The sequence below is a fragment of the Miniopterus natalensis genome, chromosome 7 (assembly GCF_054644295.1).
Source record: "Miniopterus natalensis isolate mMinNat1 chromosome 7, mMinNat1.hap1, whole genome shotgun sequence".
Taxonomy (NCBI): Eukaryota; Metazoa; Chordata; class Mammalia; order Chiroptera; family Miniopteridae; genus Miniopterus; species Miniopterus natalensis.
In genome coordinates, this window is record NC_142087.1 from 36,056,587 (window position 1) to 36,075,406 (window position 18,820).

The 18,820-nt window shown below is 45.9% G+C and overlaps 1 protein-coding gene across 3 annotated transcripts in view; it reads left to right on the top strand.

Annotated features, from left to right (window-relative positions):
- The first annotated feature begins 841 nt into the window (after positions 1–841).
- The window catches only part of PIEZO2 (piezo type mechanosensitive ion channel component 2), a 324,107-nt gene continuing 306,128 nt past the window's right edge, over positions 842–18,820 (top strand). For all 3 annotated transcript variants that reach the window (XM_087818935.1, XM_087818934.1, XM_087818936.1), the window contains exon 1: positions 842–1,046. In XM_087818935.1, the coding sequence (XP_087675061.1) occupies positions 983–1,046 (64 nt within the window). In that variant the 5' untranslated portion in view covers positions 842–982. The remainder of the gene's footprint in view (positions 1,047–18,820) is intronic.

Genomic DNA, 18,820 nt, shown 5'->3' on the forward strand with positions numbered 1-18,820 from the left:
TCTCCGCGCCCAGGCGCTGCTCCCGCCTCGCGAGCCCCGCAGGGGCGGGATCCCCGCGCGCCCGCTCCGTCCCATTGGCCCCGGGGCACGCCTGTCCCCGCCAGAGGCCTCGAAAGTTTCATTGAAGGTGGAGAAGTGCGCGCCCGCGGGGGAGCGGGGCCTGCGCCACCAGGGCGAGGCTGCACCGCCGCGGGCCGGGGGGCGCCGGCGTCTGGGAGGCGTCGGGGTTTCATTTTATTTTTTAAAATTGAGGCGGCGGAGAAGGGAGTTGGAGCCCGAATCACTCCGTGTGAGTTCGTCTCGATTTCTGCCCACGCTCGCACAATTCTTTTCTGGTGACAGAGGGATGGTTCTTCGCGCCTGGCAGCTCCCACCTGGGTCTCTCCAACCCGAAACGGGGAGGGGCAGAGGCTGAGCCACCCCGCCGCCCGGTGACCCGCGGCGGCGCCGCTCGGGGGCCCGCGGGCAGCTCGGAGAGCCCGGCCGAGGGTCGCGCAGCCGGCTGCGTGGGCAGAGGGCCTGGCCCGGCGGCCGAGGCGCGTCGGCTCCAGAGGGGGCTCCGCGAAGAGCACTCCCCTGCCGCCCCGGAGCCACTCCTCGGGAGCCAGGCAAAAGCGAACACGTCCTTCTGGCCCCGGTGCTCGCCGCGGCGCCATCCAGGACCCTCCCCAAGTGCCTCGGCGCGGGGCTGCGGACCGGCCACCCGCTGAAAGCAGCAGCGGCGGCTGCCGCGGGACTGGGGGACTGCACTTCATGGGCCGGCCGTGGGGCCGGGCGTCTGGCGGCCGCCCCTAGAGCCGGTGGGGATCCGCCGGGAGCGCGGCGAGCGCGCCCTCGGTGCGGACAGCGCGGCGCCCGCCGCGAGGCGATGACCGAGCGGCCGCGAGCCGCCGGCAGCAGGAGGCCCTAGGCGGCAGGGGCCTGGCGCTCGGCTCTAGGGACCCTCGAGCCGCCCTGCGCTCCGAGCCGCCCGGCTGTCGCGATGGCCTCGGAAGTGGTGTGCGGACTCATCTTCAGGCTGCTGCTCCCCATCTGCCTGACAGTAGGTGAGTGCGGGGCGCGCGCCCAGGGTCCGTGGGGGTGTGGAGGGGCGCCCAGGGATGGGGGCGCGCTGCCGGGCAAGCCCAAATTACGGGCTTTAGCACCCCGGGACCGGGTCGGGGAGCCCGCGCGGCGGCCCGGGGGCCGGCGGGGTCAGACTCACTGTCCCAAGAGCCACGGCCGGGCCCTCTCCCTTCCGCGCTGGGGCGCACGGTCGGGGTCTCTCTTCACCTCCCAGCCGCAGAGTCCGGGAGACCCGATAGGCGTGTGCTGGAGACTGTGTGGCCCTTAGTCACACGTGGAATTTCTTTCGTGGAGTGCCCCTGGTACACAGAGAATGCTGCTCTGGCTGGAAGGCGGCTGTAGACCCCCTTCCCCGGTGCAGTGCGGGGGGGACCCGAGCCCCCTCCTCCCCGCCCCCAGACGCGCGGAGACAGCGCAGGGTGCCTCCGGAAGGCACCGAGGCCGCCTCTCCCCACACCCCAGAACTGTGACGGAAGAAGTGTAGGGAACAGTGCCCTGAAGTTGCGTGCTTTCTTTTACTTTCACAAAAGCTTCTACAGCAAAAGTTCTGGATGCTGACACGATAGACCCCCAGACCCAGTCCCGCCCAGCGGGCGCCTGCCCTTCCAGGTTTTTCAAAGGGACCCAAAGCGGGATCGCCTCTCCCTGGGACTGGCGAGGATTAAGGGAGGGTCCTAAGGGAGCTCCAGTCAAGGATTTCGCTCTTTCTATGGGCTGAGAGAGTGTTACCAGCAGCTGGGCGTCAGGTCTAAAGACACTGGCCATGTGCCTGGAGTGAGAGACTGGCTTCTCCTCTAATAGACGGCGCCTGTTAGATTGGCTCCCACTCCTAAGAATGACCCACAGCTCCCCACTTTCCCTTTCCCGCCGCAGACTGAGAAAATAGAACGTCCCACCAAGTGGCAATTGTATTCGCGAAGAGAGCCTGACCCTCGCGGAAAAGCCCACCTTTTGCATTCGCTAGAGCTTAAGGACTCCGTCTCACACCTGTGTTTTTATTTGTGAAAGTAATCCATCTAAAGAGGGGTTCTATCGTGTTTTGTAAGGGTCGATCCCGGCTACCAGGAGGATTTTGTAATCGGTATTAACACGCTGAGCGAGTGAAGCACTTGGGGGGCGCCAGGGCAGGAGGCCCGCGGGGAGAGGGCTCTCAAGGTTGGAAACAGCCCCGAGCGCGGCTCGGTGCTGGCGCGGCAGGAGGGCCGCGCAGGTGCTGGCCTTGGCCTCCAGTGTGCCCTTCGAGTTTCAAGGCGGGACCATTTGGCAGGGATCTTTGCCCTTAACAATCATGCGTGTAGATGCGGAGTGCAGCTTCCAGGAAGCTGAAGCGGACCCCTCTGCCTGCTGGCTTAGGCTTGAAAGAGGGCTTTGGAGAGCCACCGGGGAGAACAGGGCCAGGCTGCTTCTGGTTCGTTCCACGCAGGTCCCGGTCATGGTCCGGGCCGCCTGTGGCTGAAGCGCCTGTGTGCCGAATGGCAGCTAGTGCCCTAGTTAACAAGGGGCTCTCAGGGCGAGGCCGGCTGTGGCTGTCAGTGCCAACGGGAGGATGCCGGGGATGTCACTAGGGTCCGAAGGCACTGTCCCTGCCCCTCTCGGCAGCCCCTCCATTCTCTCTGGACGCCCAGCCCCTTTCTCCCCTCCCGTCCCCCCTTCTTCCCCTTCCCCTCCCCTCTTCGGGGTGACTGCCAGGGGAGTTAGGCTGCTGGTTGCCCGCAGCCATCTCGGTCCCCTCTGTGACTTGCACTTCTAGTTGAGGGAAACAGCCCAAGGCTTTGCCCACTGCCTGAGTCCTTGCGCGGAGCTTAGGCTCCTGCCGCTCGCCTGCCCCGAGGCTGCGCAGCCGCGGCCCCGGGGCCTTGGCACTCCGACCAAGGCTGTTGGACCCGCAGAGCCCTTCAGGGGACCGTGGAGCTCTGCGCTCCAGAGGGGCCTGCGAGTGCGGCGCTCAGAGGCGGCGCCGAGGCGGGAGGCTTGACTGGGCTCCGCAGCTGCCGCGAGGGCCAGGCACCGCCGCCCCACACGGGGGTCCCAGCGCGGTCCAGCCCCTTGCCTCTGCCCCTCGGCCGTCCCCGCGATCCCGTGGGCCTCGCGCAGTGGTCACGCCGCCGCGCTGGGCCCAAGAGCAGGCTTGCTCCAAACCCGGGCACGCACGTGCGCTCCTCGGCCGGGACCTTCCCAGGTCTGCTTCCAGGGACCCAAAGGTGACAGACCCCGCCCGCCTGTCGTCCCGCTGCCTGGCTCCCGGGACAGCTGGCGTGGGCTTGGCCAGGGCGATCCTTGGCCGCCTTCCCCTCGCAGCCCGTCTCTCTGGATTCTCAGGCGCCTTCTGGGCGCAGAGAGGCGGACCCGACTCCGCGTGCGCGCCCGACGGTGGTATTATCTGCCGTCTCCAAGGGCCTAGAGCCTGCTGCCCCCCCCCCCCCCCCCCCCCCCCCCGCCTGGTGGACAGCTAACTCAGGAAAAGGTGCGGGGCCTCCTGGGGCTTCGCTGCCCGGCTGAGAGAGGAGAGCGCCTGGGAAGACCAGAGGACTTGTCCCTCACCCACCTCCTCACTTGCTGGCTGCTGCTTGGGGAAGACAGCCCGCTTACAAGGACAAATGATGCCCGGTGCCTTCTAATCATTGTACTTGAAGGGACAAAGGGGGGCTGGGGAGGTGTGGCCTGATTGGAGCGCTCATTTTTAGAGGAAGTGGATATTTTCAAGGTTATTGGAGGGTTTTCAGGTCTGCCTACTCCCCAGGTGCTACTAAATCAAATATTCAGGTTTTCCTAATATCCTGGGCATGGAGAGTGCAGTGATCTGTTTGCCATTAGAATCGATTTTTACATTTTAACCATCTATTTTTATATCTGGGCAAGGCAGCCTTCAAAGCCAACACTTTGAAGAAGCTTATATATTTCACTCTAAACCCATTTGTCTAACATCACTGTTGAAAAATTTCTGCACAGAGATGCTCTGGCCTTTTCACCTAAGGATGGATGTTAAAAATTAACTGCTATTGTGTTTAATTTGATGCTTAAGATTTCTTTTTCTCTGTAAAAAAAAAAAAAAAAAATGTGATAAGTGACCGCAGGCCTCTGTTCTGCAGGAGTTATGTGGCTCTTGAGTGTTAAAAGCCTGACAAAATCATGATATAATATAACATCTTATTTGTCATTCAAAATGAACATCCAGTAATAGATTTTCCATCAGTAGAAACTGAAAATTTTAAAGATCTCATGCAATTTTTAAATAATTGTAATGATATCTGATCATTGTTGAGCACTTTAGAAATATATTGACATTTATTTTCTTTCAGCACGATTCCACCGCCCCATCCATCTTTCAGTGTATGGTTTGAGTCTGTCCCTGGGAACGGATCGGTATATTTTTCTTCACATATTCCTGACCCGTTCATTCTGTCTTGTGTAGTGTTGCTTGCTGTTCCCGTAATGACTTGTCTAGAAGCGCTGACTCAGCCATGGTTGGGGAGCCTGGCTTGGACGGAACGGATCGGCCCAGGAGGGGCCAAGCCGTGGGAGCATCAGCGGCTTCAGCCTTCCCCTAAATGAAGGGACCAGAGTTTAGGAAAGAACAGAGCACAGCAGGAGACCGTGTAGCACACAGAAAGAATCAACCGACTAACTAGCTCTCTGAGAAGAAGATCACCCTTGGATAATAGTGTAAATCTCTAAAATTCCCTTTAGAGATAGTTGGATTAAAATTTGAGCAAAAATTTTGAAATATGTATAGGTATGGCTATGTAAACATAATTTTCTATTATATATTTTCCTCTATGTAACAGTTGTTGTTTTGAAATCACACTTACACACACTCCAAGCATTGCACATGGAGCCTGGTCAGGTCTGTAATGCATACTATTTCACAACCATCCAAAAAAAGATGTTAATATCTCCGTTTTACAGAAAGAAAAGAGAAACAACAAGAACAACTCTATGATCACACAGTAAAGGGCACAGCCTGCCTCTGTTGTGGCTCTCAGGGTTAGGCGCTTCCAGTTACTGAAGGATGGGTTCACAGTATTTAAAGTCATTTTCTTTTTTTTTTTTTTTTTAATTTTATTATTGTTTAAAATATTACAGATGTTCCTTTTTCTCCCCAATGACCCGTTCCACCCCGTCCCTTCCCCTCCCCCGTCCCTCTCCCCCCACTGTCCATGTCCTTGGGTTGTGCATATATGCACATAAATTCTTTGGTTACTCTCTCCCCTCCCCCCACCCACCCTCCTCCATCCCTCTGATATTCGTCAGTCTCATCTATGCTTCCATGTCATTGAATCTATTCTGTTCATCAGTTTATTAAGTTCTTTAGATTCCACATATAAGAGAGATCATGTGATGTTTGTCTTTCTCTGTCTGGCTTATTTCACTCAGCATGATATTCTCCAGGCCCATCCATACTGTCCCAAAGGGTACGAGATTCTTCTTTACAGCTGCATAGTATTCCATGGTGTATAAAGTCATTTTCTTTTCTGTCACACTGTCTTGGCCTTATATAGGTAGATCATAATTATCACTTGCAGAAAATGAAAACTTGAAAACAAGTAGAAATTTGTAGTCTAATTTTAAAATAAAATATTTCATGAACAGAGATGGGCATGATCATTTCGTCACCTGGGCAGTGGAAGTTGGAGCCCTGTGTGCTCCCTGTCGTGGGTGTGTTGCTTTTCAGGCCATGTGTGCTTGCTCATAGTCAGAGGTAAGTCGGATGCTTTGAATTTTACCTTTGGGGAAGGCTCTTGCAGAATATATAACTTTTGTTTGCCTTTTTAAAAATTATGTACGATGGTAATATTTTCTTATTAATAACCTGCTATTTTTGAATTCTTTTTTTTTTTTTGCTGTATTGATTGGTACAAATATACATTAAACTAGGGTATTATAGATGGGCATATTTAACTTTTTTTTGTATCTGGATTTTACCTTATGATTTGGCAGTTTAAGAGACCTCTGTTCATATCGAGGCTCTGCCCTTTACTGTGTGATCATAGAGTGATTTTATTAACATCATTCTGGATGACTGTGAGATCGTACACTACACACCTTACACAATACCTGACACTTCGCCGGCACTCAAGACAGCAGTTATTATTATTGCGTTTATGAAGATAAGTAGAAGAGCAGGGATGCTTGAGGAAAGTGTTAGAAATGAACAGACTAACAAGCAGTAGCATGAACCATAAGGAGACTGACATGAGTCCGTGGGATTTACAGGAAAGCAATTTAGTTCCTTCCGAGAGCCTAATACTGCCAGTGTTCACTTCTGTCTTTATGACACTATGCCATACTTTTCATAGTTTTTATTTAATATGATTTTATTTAATTATCTACTGGGTGTCCCCAAAATGTATACACACATTTTGAACCATTATAAAGGCGGTGTTTATAACAATACATTTCATTTTCAAAATTGAGCTATTGGCTGTCAACGTGTGTGTACATTTTTTGGGACACCCTGCATTTTCACATGACATTTTCCCTTTAGGTCCTATGCTACTGATGGTTAATTGTATATGAAGTTACATAGTAAAAAAAATATAGCATTATATTTTTTCCATAAATTTCCAGGACAACTTAGTGCACGTAGATATTTAAGAGCAATTGAGTAAGAACAGTGTGATGATACAGCCTTTATCATGTAAAACATTAAAGTTTTTAAGATTTGTAGATTTAAACAGGTTTTTTTTTTTTTTGTGGTCAAGGAATCACATAAACAAAATAAAGCAAATATCTCATTGACTTGAGGCTAAACAGAGAGCTGTGTTGGAAAAGATCTGGCTGTGAGAGAGAAGCCTATACGAGGGCTCTCACGTTCACGAGACCCTCCGCTTGGCCTTTCAGACCCATCAGGACACGGCAGGATCAAGAAGGACAAGAACTGAAGTTATATACTAAATATCCTAGAGAGAGGACATCACACGTACAGCTTAACAATTTCATAATTCTGAACTGTCCAATAAACTGATGGACATAGAACATTTAGTTAAATGATTTTTAAAATTTAAGAGTGATAACATACAGTTTTACATTTCTTGGAATTTTGGGTGTATTTTTAAAAAGTATATATAATGGCAATTTAAAAAAATGTTTTCCCAGCCTCCTGCAGAATTTGTAATTTTTGTTTGCCTTGTTTTATCATATAAGATGGCGATGTTTTCTGATTAATAACTTGCTATTTTTGATTTCTCCTTTTTTTGCTGTATTGGGAGATACAAATACTCATTAGACTAGGTTATTATACATGGGCATATTTGAACTTTTTTGTATACAAATTTTCAATATATTTTATTTAAAAAGAATGGATTTGTTGTATCTGTGTGGTCAGTTCTGGCTTTCTGTTGCCATTTCTCCAGACATCTAGGGGTAAAGATTTTGCTAAGACTTTAACTGCTCTCTTAGGGCATGTTTTTTATTCTGTTATACAAACTCAGATAATTCTCTCCTCAGTGTTTTTTCCAATTGTGAACCCTCCTCCCCGCTCCCTCCCCCCTTTAGATCTGACTCTGTCAGCACCAAGCATCTTATCTCCCACCAGCACCTTTCTCTGGTGTGAACAGTGCAAGCTTTCCCTCTGCTCTGTATCTGCACGTTTACAAAGGTATGTTGGAGCCACTGTCCCTTGGGTGCAGGTGCTGTCCAAATCAAGTGCCTCATTCACAGACAGTCCTCTAGGTTTGCCTTTGCTCTTTCGTCTTGGTCAACAGAAGTGTTGCCTTGGGTTCACATCCTGGGTGTCCTGCAGTGTTGGGAAACCTCAAGCATACTTCTTGGCTTCTTTACATGCTCTCTGTGCGCTGAGCCAGATGTGCCTTCCACTGCTCAGCGGCCTCCAGGATCTATTCTGCAGTTAAGAGCACTTGGAGCTTGTCTCGGTGTCAATTGCATGCCAGCCGTAGCTCTGTCAAGGCAGGAATTATTGCCACCAGCCCGGCAAGTTTGTATGCTTATCCTGGTAGCAAGTAAATTCTTTTCTCTAGTTGATAGATGGCTCTTTCAGCCAGTTCTAAGCAAAGATAATCCTGTTTTTTCACAAGTTCTCTTTTCAATATAAATTTCTCAGGATAATGTGGCTTAGATAAAATAAATTGTATATCTCTCACATGATAGTTAAGCTGTAGGTGAATCAAAGCTGTTATGCTAACTGTGCTCTAGGAGGTTGCCCAGGGAGGCTGTCATTGCTTCGCTGTCTTGCAACTGTTGCATTCATCCCTGTGGTTCAAGATAGCCTGTCCCCACGTCCACATCAAGCTGAAGGACGGAGGAAGCAAACACAGAAGGGACATTCTTTCCTCGCCCTCTAAGAACACAACCCAGAAGTTGCATGAATCAGTTCTGCTCATATCCCATTAGCCTGCATTGAATAATATTATTCACCTACCTAACTGCAAGAGAAGCTGAGAAATGTCATCTGTTTTGGCTGGTAATGTGCTCAGCTAAAAACAGGCAAAGTGATAAAGGGTTCAGTGATACAGAAAGAGAGAACGGATATTGAGTACCAACACCAGCCTATGCCTCCTGCAGCTGAAGGTAACAATGTGCCTTGTGGACACTGCTGATTTTCCAACCCCCCCCCCTTTACTTCTACACCTATAACTAGACTCAACTACCCACAGGCTCCTAAATGTGACATACAAAGTGTGATTCATGAGGAGGTGCAACACACTCCAAATTAACTGCATGAGTTTCCCAATTTATACAGACAGAAACCTGGGGGATGTGTGTGGAAGTGGGTGTTGAGGGTGTAGGATAATGGTGGAAGGAACATAAAATTGGATCAGGCCGAGTTTATTGATACAGGACCTCTAAGCAGAGATTCTGAAGTCACTGTTATAGCTTGAGGGGTTAGAAAGGGCTCTAACAGTTTGGTTGTGTGGTTGAAACATGGACCAAAAGGTGACCTGTGCTAAATGAAGTTAAAATGCCAGACCTGCCTTGGTATACTGTAGAGGAAAGGATCTAAAGGCTTAGGGAGGCTGGACTGGAATGATAGAGTGGATTTGTCGTGTGAGACCTGCTCACCCACCTTGGGAAGGTCCAGAGAACACCTCTTTCACCATGACTGTGAGAAATAAATTTGTAAGGGGAGCCCTCATATCCTGGCTCTGTGTTTGCTCTTCTCTGTAGGTCATAAATTACAATGGAAACTGCTGTTGCTAAACTGGAATCCCTTAAGTGCAATGGGGATATTTGGATCTTGGGTGTCAGGGGCTACCAAGTGGCCCACCTAATTGCCAAAGGCAAGGTGGTCATAGTTTCCACAATGGACAGTGGAATCAAAGCAGTAATCAGAATAGTCTGACCCCAAAAGACCTATGGCATTTAGCTTGTTGGTCATGGTGCTCTTGGAAGTGAAATAGATGGACAGTCCCCTAAATTCTTACTTGATCTATATGTAAGTAGAGGAGTGAACAAAAGTCTGACTTGACTCACCAACACAAAGAGTCATTGCCCCTCAATCAAGCCCGAGCCTTGAGCCAGTTTACAGACCCAGAAACTTTGAAAGAAGGACTTGTGAAGAACAGAGTTGTCGTTGCTTAGAACTGGCTACAAGGGCACCTCTCAACTAGAGAAAAGAATCCACTTGCTACCAGGACAAGAATACAGACATGTTGGGCTGATTGCCATGCATGGTTTTGAAGGTGGCAACAGCCACATGGTTTGCCTGATTTGACTGAGCTAAGGCTGGAATGTAATTTTCACAGAGAAAGGCCGCAAGTACTCTTACCTGCAGAAGAGCAGACTAGGTCCCCTCAGGAAGGACCCCCAGTATGCTGCCAATTACACTTTCATTCAACTTTCCCTATCCCGTTTCTCTGAGTAACAAGTCTTCTTTATTTAAATGTACATATCTGGGGAAAGATGACAATTTGTTATCCCTATGTTAGAATAAGTTAGTTCAAAAAGCTCATTTTCGCCCTAGCCAGTTTACTCAGTGGTTAGAGCATTGGCCAGCAGACCGAAGGGTCTCGGGTTCGATTCCCATCAAGGGCACGTCCCTCAGTTACAGGCTCCATCCCCAGCCCTGGTTCGGGCTCCTGTGGGAGGCAACCAATCGGTGCGTCTCTCTCACATCAATGTTTCTCTCTCTCTCTGAAAAGCAATGGAAAAAATATCCTCGAGTGAGAATTAACACAACAACAACAAAAGCTTATTTTCCTCCTATTACCTCGTTGGGATACGATGGACTTTTTAACTGAATGGGAAAAGAGAGTTGTTAAATGACGGGTGTAGGGTAGATACGGCCTGGATCTCACGGATATTTCTTAGGGCATCGTAATCTCATTGGGCATTTAGGGGCTTACCAAGAAGAGTTCTAATACCAAAAGTAGCACATCTTTTTTAGGGCTAGCTCTGGACACAGGAAACAGGACATAAAAATTCTCTCTCATCCTCCTTCCTGTGTTTGTATCAACATGGTTTCTGACATCCAAGGGGAAATACACTGTTTTGATTAAGAGCCCCAGCTCTCTAAAGCCTGGATGTTTAGGCACAGCTCTTGGCCCTGTCATATTAGCTGTGTGATGAAGTTAGTTGTTTCATCTCTCTGTTTTTCAGTTATTTCACCTGTAAAATGAGTTGATAATAATAGTACCTCGTTCCGAGGCTTGGTGCTAGGCTTGGAAGACAGTGCTTGGTGCAGTGCCTGACGCATGGTAAATACTCAGTAAATCTTGGTTTAATGATTAGTTCTAAACTCAGAATTTAGGCATTGCTGTTTGTCAAAGGCCAGCTTGAAGATCTGCTCATCAAGAGCAACATAGTTTCCATGGGCAGATAATTTAGAGTTCCACTCAACTTCCAAGTAAGCTTTGGAACATGATGTTGGAAAATTGAAGACTGTCTGTTGCCCCCCCAACTCCTACAGTCAGATTTGCTGGAAGGCCTCTATGCCATTGTTCATTGTTACCTTTAAAACAATGTGACATTTTCTCTCCTTTAATTCTCTTTTCCAGGTGGAATGAATTGTTTCCTCTGTGTTCACTAGGCACTGGGCTCAGATTATCACAGAGTTTTTACTTAGTTATATGATTGCTAGTTTCCTTTCCATGTATCTGCAAATTCAGGGACACTGTGTAATTCTTGATATCCCTAGCGCTGATTTACTGCCTAACATATAGCAGATGCAGTCCACCCTCCGTATCTCCAGGCTCCCATCTGTGGATTCAACCAACCCAGGACTGATATTATTTGAGGAAAAAAAAGTCACTTTGTTGCCAATGTGTACTATGAAGTTAGGTCTTCCATGGTTGTGTCTGTACTGAGCGTGTACAGAATTGTTTTCTTGTCTTCATTTCCTAAATAATAGAGTATAACAACTATTTACATACAATTTACATTGTGTTAGGTATTATAAGTAATCTAGAGATGATTAAAAGTATACAGGAGGATGTGTGTAGGTTGTATACAAATACTATGTCATTTTGTATAAGGGACTTTGGCATCCTTGGACTTTGGTGTGCATGTGTATCTTGGAACCAATCCCCCTTGGATACTAAGAAACACTTATTAAAAAATATATATATAATTGTAGGTTTTTCTGGCTATAAAATTGTTTCCAATCATTACATTTTAGATGTCCAGCAAAGGTTATAACCCACGGTGAATACTGAAGACATATTTGCCAATTGGTTAATTAAGAAATTCATGGACTAAATATTTTTTCTTTTAAATATCTCAGAAGTTTGAAATTAGGGTTAGATCTAGTGTCTTATAGCTATTGGTTTTTATGTCTTTGAATATAAAACTCATGCAATCTAATTTACATTCTCTCAAATTTCATAAATGTCAACTTTGTAGCATGGCAATTAATCCCTTTTACTTGCTTTGCAGTGATAGAGAAAAAACCCATTTGATGGTGGTAAAGCTTGACTAAAGCATCATCCTTGAAGTGCATATTATTTTTTAAAATGTTTTCTGCTCCCCTGACACACAAATCGATCTGTTTTCTGCTGTGGTCAAATGTGCTAGGTCAGCAGTTTTGGCCACAGGTGCAGAAAAGGAGGAAGACTGTAGAACTGTAATGAGCTGGTAATTTTGAACCAAAGCTCCATGGAAGTGAGTTATAGACCTGGGCAGAGCTGAAGAATCCCTGCTCCTGCCATGTCTTCCCTCCTGCTGCATTCCCCAGACCGCACCTGCCGGTGGCAGCGGTCTGCTTTGACATCGCCACAGGAACATGTGCTCCTCTTAGAGGGTACAGGCGGCCGAAGGTCTAATGATCAAGTCTCAGTCCTGCTAATAATGAGCTCTGTGGGTTTGCCAAGTCACGGAAACTCTATTCCTCAAATTACATCATCTAAAATATGAGGTGTTCCAGGCTAAGAAATATTTTCACAGTAATATTTCTGCACATAATTTTTTTCAGTATTAGAAGGTATGAGTATAAAGCACTACTTTTTAGCCAACACACTGGAATTTTTACATCTAAATTTTTCTGGTCTCCTAATAACCATCATAGTTACATTATTTCACACTTTATCTGAAAGGAATGTTAGAAACTGCTAAGGAAAATAATTTTGTATCATGTTAGATATTTGATCGAGGACTTTTCAGAGAAGTTAGTTTGAAGGAGAGACGATCTGACTTAGGCTTTGCAATTCTAATATTTCAGTGAGTCGTCCTCACTTGCTCCTAACGCGGAATCGCACGTATGTCATCAGTAACGGTAATAACCCGAACAACAAAATGAGGTCAGATCTGGTTTCGAATCGGCAGTGTGTAGCTTTGCAGGTGTAAAGGAATTTTACCACCCATAGTTTATGATCAGACCTGCCTGTAAAGAAAACCAAACCACATGGAGTTATTAATTGAGGCCCAAATGAAACTGCCGGGACATAGAACTGTGTAAACAAGATTTGAGTCAGAAAAAGATATTTTGAGTCAAATACTGCATTTTAGCACAAAATGTAGCATTTCAATGACACTGTAGACTGAAAGGTTAAGTACGGGCTGCCAAAGTGAAAGGCTAGGGTCGGTGGTACAAGGGCAGCCGGCTAAGTAGCCATCTCAGAAGGTGAATAAAGAAAAATTAAATTTATTTAAGGAGAAGGGGCTGGGGGATGGGATATCCAGAGGGAAGGGCTACACAGCCCTGAGCCAACGGGTACTGGGCCCATGATGGCAGCAAAAATATACTTGGGACAGCGAAACAAGAAAGAGCATAGAAGACGCAACAGGAGAGCCCAGGCTGGGCTGCTTTGGCTCCCTGAGAAGTCAGAGAGTGAAGGGGCCTTGGAGACAGGTTCAGGGGGGCAAGCCTGGGACAAGTGTCGCTGCCCACTGCTCCCCTGGTTGCAAGTCTCGTGGGGGTCCCCTGGGAAGGAAGAAGAGCTTAGGAGATGGTGCCGGTGTGCTTCCTTGTAGGGGGAGCCCACTGGGTGTTTTGTCCTGAGTATATTTATCTCTTTCTTGTAGGCAGGAATCTTAGTGTAGGTCTCAGGGGAGCCTCTCAATAGAATATTTATCAGCTTCCCAGGCGTGGCTTTTTCAGGGTTGTCGTCTCCACTGATTGGTTGGTACCAGGACAGGGGGTCATTAGTCAGTGTAGCTGGTCCTGAGGCAGCCACCTTGTAACTTGTCTGGTTTTGCTGCTTTTCTGGGCCTGGAGCTGAAATACAACTGAGGCCTAGATGTTATCTTTAGGGAGGAAACACTCAGGGGGTCTAAACCGCATGAACATGTGCTGGGGGAGGAGAGGTTACCCTGGGGATAAGGGTCTTGTTTTCTCAGTTTTGCTCCTTGCCAGGCATCCAGGGCCTTCTGCTCTGGTGAGTCGCTGTACCCAGGTTTCTGTGCCTGGGTTTCTGTACCTGGCCCACCTAACATAGACCTTATGTGATCTCAGTTGGACAAGTCTGTCATTCAGCAAAGGAAATGGGAGGTGCACAAAAACTACAGATGCATGTAGGATAGGTAAGAGAGTCATACTTGCAGGTTCTGCTATCACCTGGCTTCAGTTCGAGCTATGGACCTGTGAGCTTCCAGCAGTTCAAGGGCTCCCCTCCTCCTCTCCCTTCCCCCTTCTCCTCCCGTCCTTCCCCTCCTTCTGTCATCCCTCTCCCCCTCCTCCTCCCCTCTGCTCTCCCCTCCTCCTACATCTTTTTTAAACTAAAGATTGGCACTTGCCCACCCCAGGCTAATCCTGACCCTTGTTGGCCCCGGGGCGTGAAGTCAGAGCCAGACAGCTGCTGTAGCACCGCCTCTGGTGGGTCCTCCTCAGTCCAGACGAAGGATTAAGGGTCAGGTTACAGGGCTATGGGAGGCGGAATGGAAATAAGAGGGGGCTTGTTTCTGGTGAGCCAGAAACCTCCAGCTCCCTAGAATTTTTCATTAACAACCACAAACCTCTTTAGCAGTAATTTTTAAAGCATCATCACTTTTGCTGTTGTATTGCCTTAGAGTTGCATTGCATTTTTGACCCATGGTGGTATTGCCTGACAACCCCCATTTCATTCACTGGGCTGGACTTATACTTGCTTTGGGCTGTTTTCAAATATTAAGATCACCCTCAACATGCAGTAATTTCCCGCCATCCAGGTTACTTAAAAACGATGTGGCACAGGCCCCAAAGGCCATTCTTAACGTAGATATAAAAATATTTTGAGCAATTATCTTTAGAATAAGGAATATCTTTCCAAAGTTACTACATAGAAGGAAACAAATCTCAGATATTGATTATACTCAATATATCTATACTTGGATTTGCATAGTGATTTACTCCCCAGAAGTATATTTAAATGTAGTGCTGGTTTTCCAAAGAGCTTGGTATGCTAGCCAAACAAACTCTGTTTGGAATATCTTTGCTCATCATAGTAATGTATCATGAACTTGAATATTCAGATAATGCATTTTCTTAAAAAGAACATATTTGAAGTATGGTTTTAATAGTCCATTGGTGACTTTGTTTCTTTCAATCACTTTTTTTTTGTTATCCTCTGACTTTGACCATTTTGTTACCTCTCCCATTATACATTTCTCAGAATTCACTAAAATAATACAGTAATCCAAAACTGTTTCATAATGTGCCCAGCCTCTCCTATCTTAAAATAGCACTGGCTTTTGCTTACTCCAATGTCAAAGAAAACTCACATCTGTTTTCTTTTGTTGATTCATATCATTTTGACATTCTTCTTTCTAGGTTTCTCTTTTGGCTCTTGCCCAAAAGGAGCCTCACAACTTTTAAAAGTCTTATCTTTGCCCTGGCTGGTGTGGCTCAGTTGGTCGGGGGTCCTCCTGTGCGCCTGGAGGTAGCAGGTTGGATTTCCCCCACTGGGTTGTGAGCTGGATCCCTGGTGGGGGATGTGCAGGAGGCAGCCAATGGATGTTGCTCTCCCACATCGATGTTTCTCTCTCCCTCTCCCTTCCTTTCTTAAAAAAGAAATCAATTAAAAAAACTATAAAAAAATCTTATCTTTAAGTTCTTTAAACATTACCATTTAGACCTCTTCATCTGCATACTCCTGGCTCAATTATTGCCACTTTGTTTCTATCTCAGTTCACAATAAAAACATAAGAAAAAAATTTTTTTGGTTACCTAATTTCTTCTTTCCACTTAAAAATTAAGCAGTGCGAGGAGACAAATAAAAAAGAGACTTGACTGGGTAGTGAACACACAGTGCAATATACAGACGATGTATTATAGAATTGTCCACTTGCAACTTATATAATTAAAAAAATATATTTTAATTTATTTTTAGAGAGAGAGGAAGGGAGAGGGAGAGAAAGAGAAACACCAGTTGGCTGCCTCCTGCAGGCCCCCTAACAGGGATCGAGCTGTAGCTGGGTATGTGCTCCAGCCGGGAATCAAACTGGCCATCTTCGGAGCACAGGACAACGCCCAACCACCTGAGCCACTCTGGCCAGGGCAAAACTTATATAATCTTATTAACCAATGTCACCTCAATAAATTTAGTGAAGTTTACAAATAAAAGACAGAGATTTGCAGGTCATCTACTGTATCTGTTCTCAGTGCTGACCCCCAGGCACTGGTTTTCCTGGCACGTCCTCCCTGCACCACTCTGCACTGCCCACTGCGTGCCATGTTGTGTCAGGGTCCGAGCTCCTGGGGGTTCTTGTTTCTATGCTAACAATCAGCTATGAGGTGTTCATTAAAGCTCTTTGTCATTTGTTCACTCATTCTTTTGAGTATATTCTTATCAAAATAATTAAATTGCAGTTGCTTAGTAAGCACACCCGTCATTTAGCACAACAGTTCTATGTCTTCTCGATATTGTTCCTTGAATGAGTCAAGAGTTAACATTGGTTTTGATTTGTTTTCAGCATTTTTCCCTAGAAAGTGTCAGGTATCCATCTGACCTGTGGTTCCATAAATACAAGGTATTTATACAATGTTGTCTCTCATCAAGTACAGGCTTCAAGTTGGTAAGACTCTTAGAGTGACAGGGTTTCCGCCTAGAGCCCCCAAAATGTTACATGTCCACACAGTTTAGCACCCCCCCACTCCCCCTTTTTGCCCTGCAGTAGTAACTGCTTTCCCACCTTCTCTTTCCTGTCCCCTCCTCCACTTGCTTCTAGGACTTGACCAGCAGGTTGAGGGGTAAGGGGAAGGACATGGGCTTTCCAGTTAATCAGACCAGGTCTTAAACTTTTGCTTAACTCCTAGTTACTGATAAGATGAAGACAAGTTGAAGCTAAATAACTTCCCTGAGCTTCGTTTCCCAGCCTGAAAAAATGGCAAACACCACATCTATCTGTCATACTTTGCACAATTAAAAAAAACTTCAAAGACACAATACAAATGTGACTGCTCATCTATAATAAAAAATTAGTATTTTTCTAATAAGTGAAAAGGCATTAGCGGAATTATTATTAATAATTTTCAGTGTTAAATCGATTTAATTTTATGTTATAAAGATATTTTAAATATCTTGAAGGTGTTAAGAACTTTTCCACATAATAATGTTATTGTATATGTGATAGTTACCTACCAGATGTTGAGCCAATTTCTCTATGTGGGGAAGTAATGAGCAAATAAAGGAAGTCGAGCTGTGGATATTTTATCAGTGTGGAAAACAATCATTTGTTAATTCAGACCTGATGCCTTAATTGGAATAACTGACACAATCAAGAAATTCAAACACCCTTGCAAAAATCATACACATTTTCATGTGGTCACGGCCATTAATCTGGGTGGTTCTAGAGTGGGTCAAATCAAAGCAGACCTTAATTTTGTTTAAAATATAAAGTGATTTATGGGTGCTTCTCACACTCTATTTCTTTTTTTTTCTTTTTTTTGGTATTTTTTCTCCTTACTGTCAATTTCATACTAGCGCCGGGAAAGTCACTACACAAAGTTACGCAGTCCCCATTTTATTGGCAGCTGAGCATCTGGTTTGCAGCCAGCCTACCTTGATCTGGTCCCAGCTCCGCAACGTGGAATCTGTGTGTCACAGGGCAAGCCATTGAGCTCTCTGCACCTCAGCTTTCTCATTCATAAAATGGGGATGATTATAGGACCTGCCTAATAGGATTGTTAAAAGGATTAAACTTAGATATGCCTGGCGTATTTTAAAGTTAAATAAGTAAAATATCTAGAGTTTATATTTATCTTTTCTGTGGAAAACTTGAAGTACCTGAAACATGAGAAATTATTTGGAATAGTTGATTGACTTATTGAACCTTTTAATAAAATTCAGTGTGTCTGCTTTGTGCCTGTGGGAAATGCAAAAGAAAGGAATAAGCTGAAGGAGAAACCTCAGGCCCAGGCGTTTTGCATAGATTGCTTTTTGTTCTTAAAACTCTCCTAAGTAGGTGTTAAGTTTCATTTTATAGATTCAAAGACCCTGTTTTAGGTAGTAACAACTTTATGTTAAAGTGAAGCAAAGATTCCAAAGATTCCAGCTCTGTTCTGCTCCCCACCGGGACTGTTTCCAACAGGCACCGGTCAGGGGTTAATTGTAGTGGATGGTGGCCACAGCAAAGTGTCTCCATTGGTTCTGAAGACCAGCTGGATTGTAGACATTGTCTCATCACATGCTAACTTTGCAATCCTGGGTAAGTCTGGTCTTGAACTCTCAGCTAATAGAATATGGAGTTCCACTATCTATCTCAACTCCAGGCATATGATTCAGTTGCTCACAGGGAGAGTGGGAAATGTCATCCCAACCATTTCAGGGGTGACCTTGTGGCTCAGAGAGAAAGCTCCTCATTAAATCATCTACTGCTTTTTCTTCCCCAAGGGGCTCTTTGATTTTTATGATGTAATTCCTAGCGGGAAATATTTTCATTTTACATAGACTTTCAATATCTTAATCTAGCATTTTATGGCATTGAGATACTAAGAAACAATTTCATGATTAGATATTTTTGAGAAATGTTGGACTAAGCAAATGTAAATGTTCTTTTTCTCTATGGCAAGCTTGTTCGGACCTTGGCATACTTATTACCATCCGATTTATTTCATGTTAGTGAGTTTGTTTATCATTATTCGCCTCCTGCTCCCTTCGACTCCCCCCCGTGCTCCAATTTCAGCTTCTTGAATAGGGCCTTACCTTCAGTAAGCACACAGTTCAATACATACATTACTGTTTACATAACAATGGGAATGGCATCATCGTGTTCATTCATTCCTCTATTCGTGTCTGTTTCCTCATCTGTGAAATGGAGATAATAATAGCACTCACTTCATAGGGTGACGGGAATTTAAAAAAAAATACATATTTAAAGTGTTCACATTGTATCTAGCATATAGTAAGCATTTAATAAATATAATTATTATGATATTGATCTTTTATTG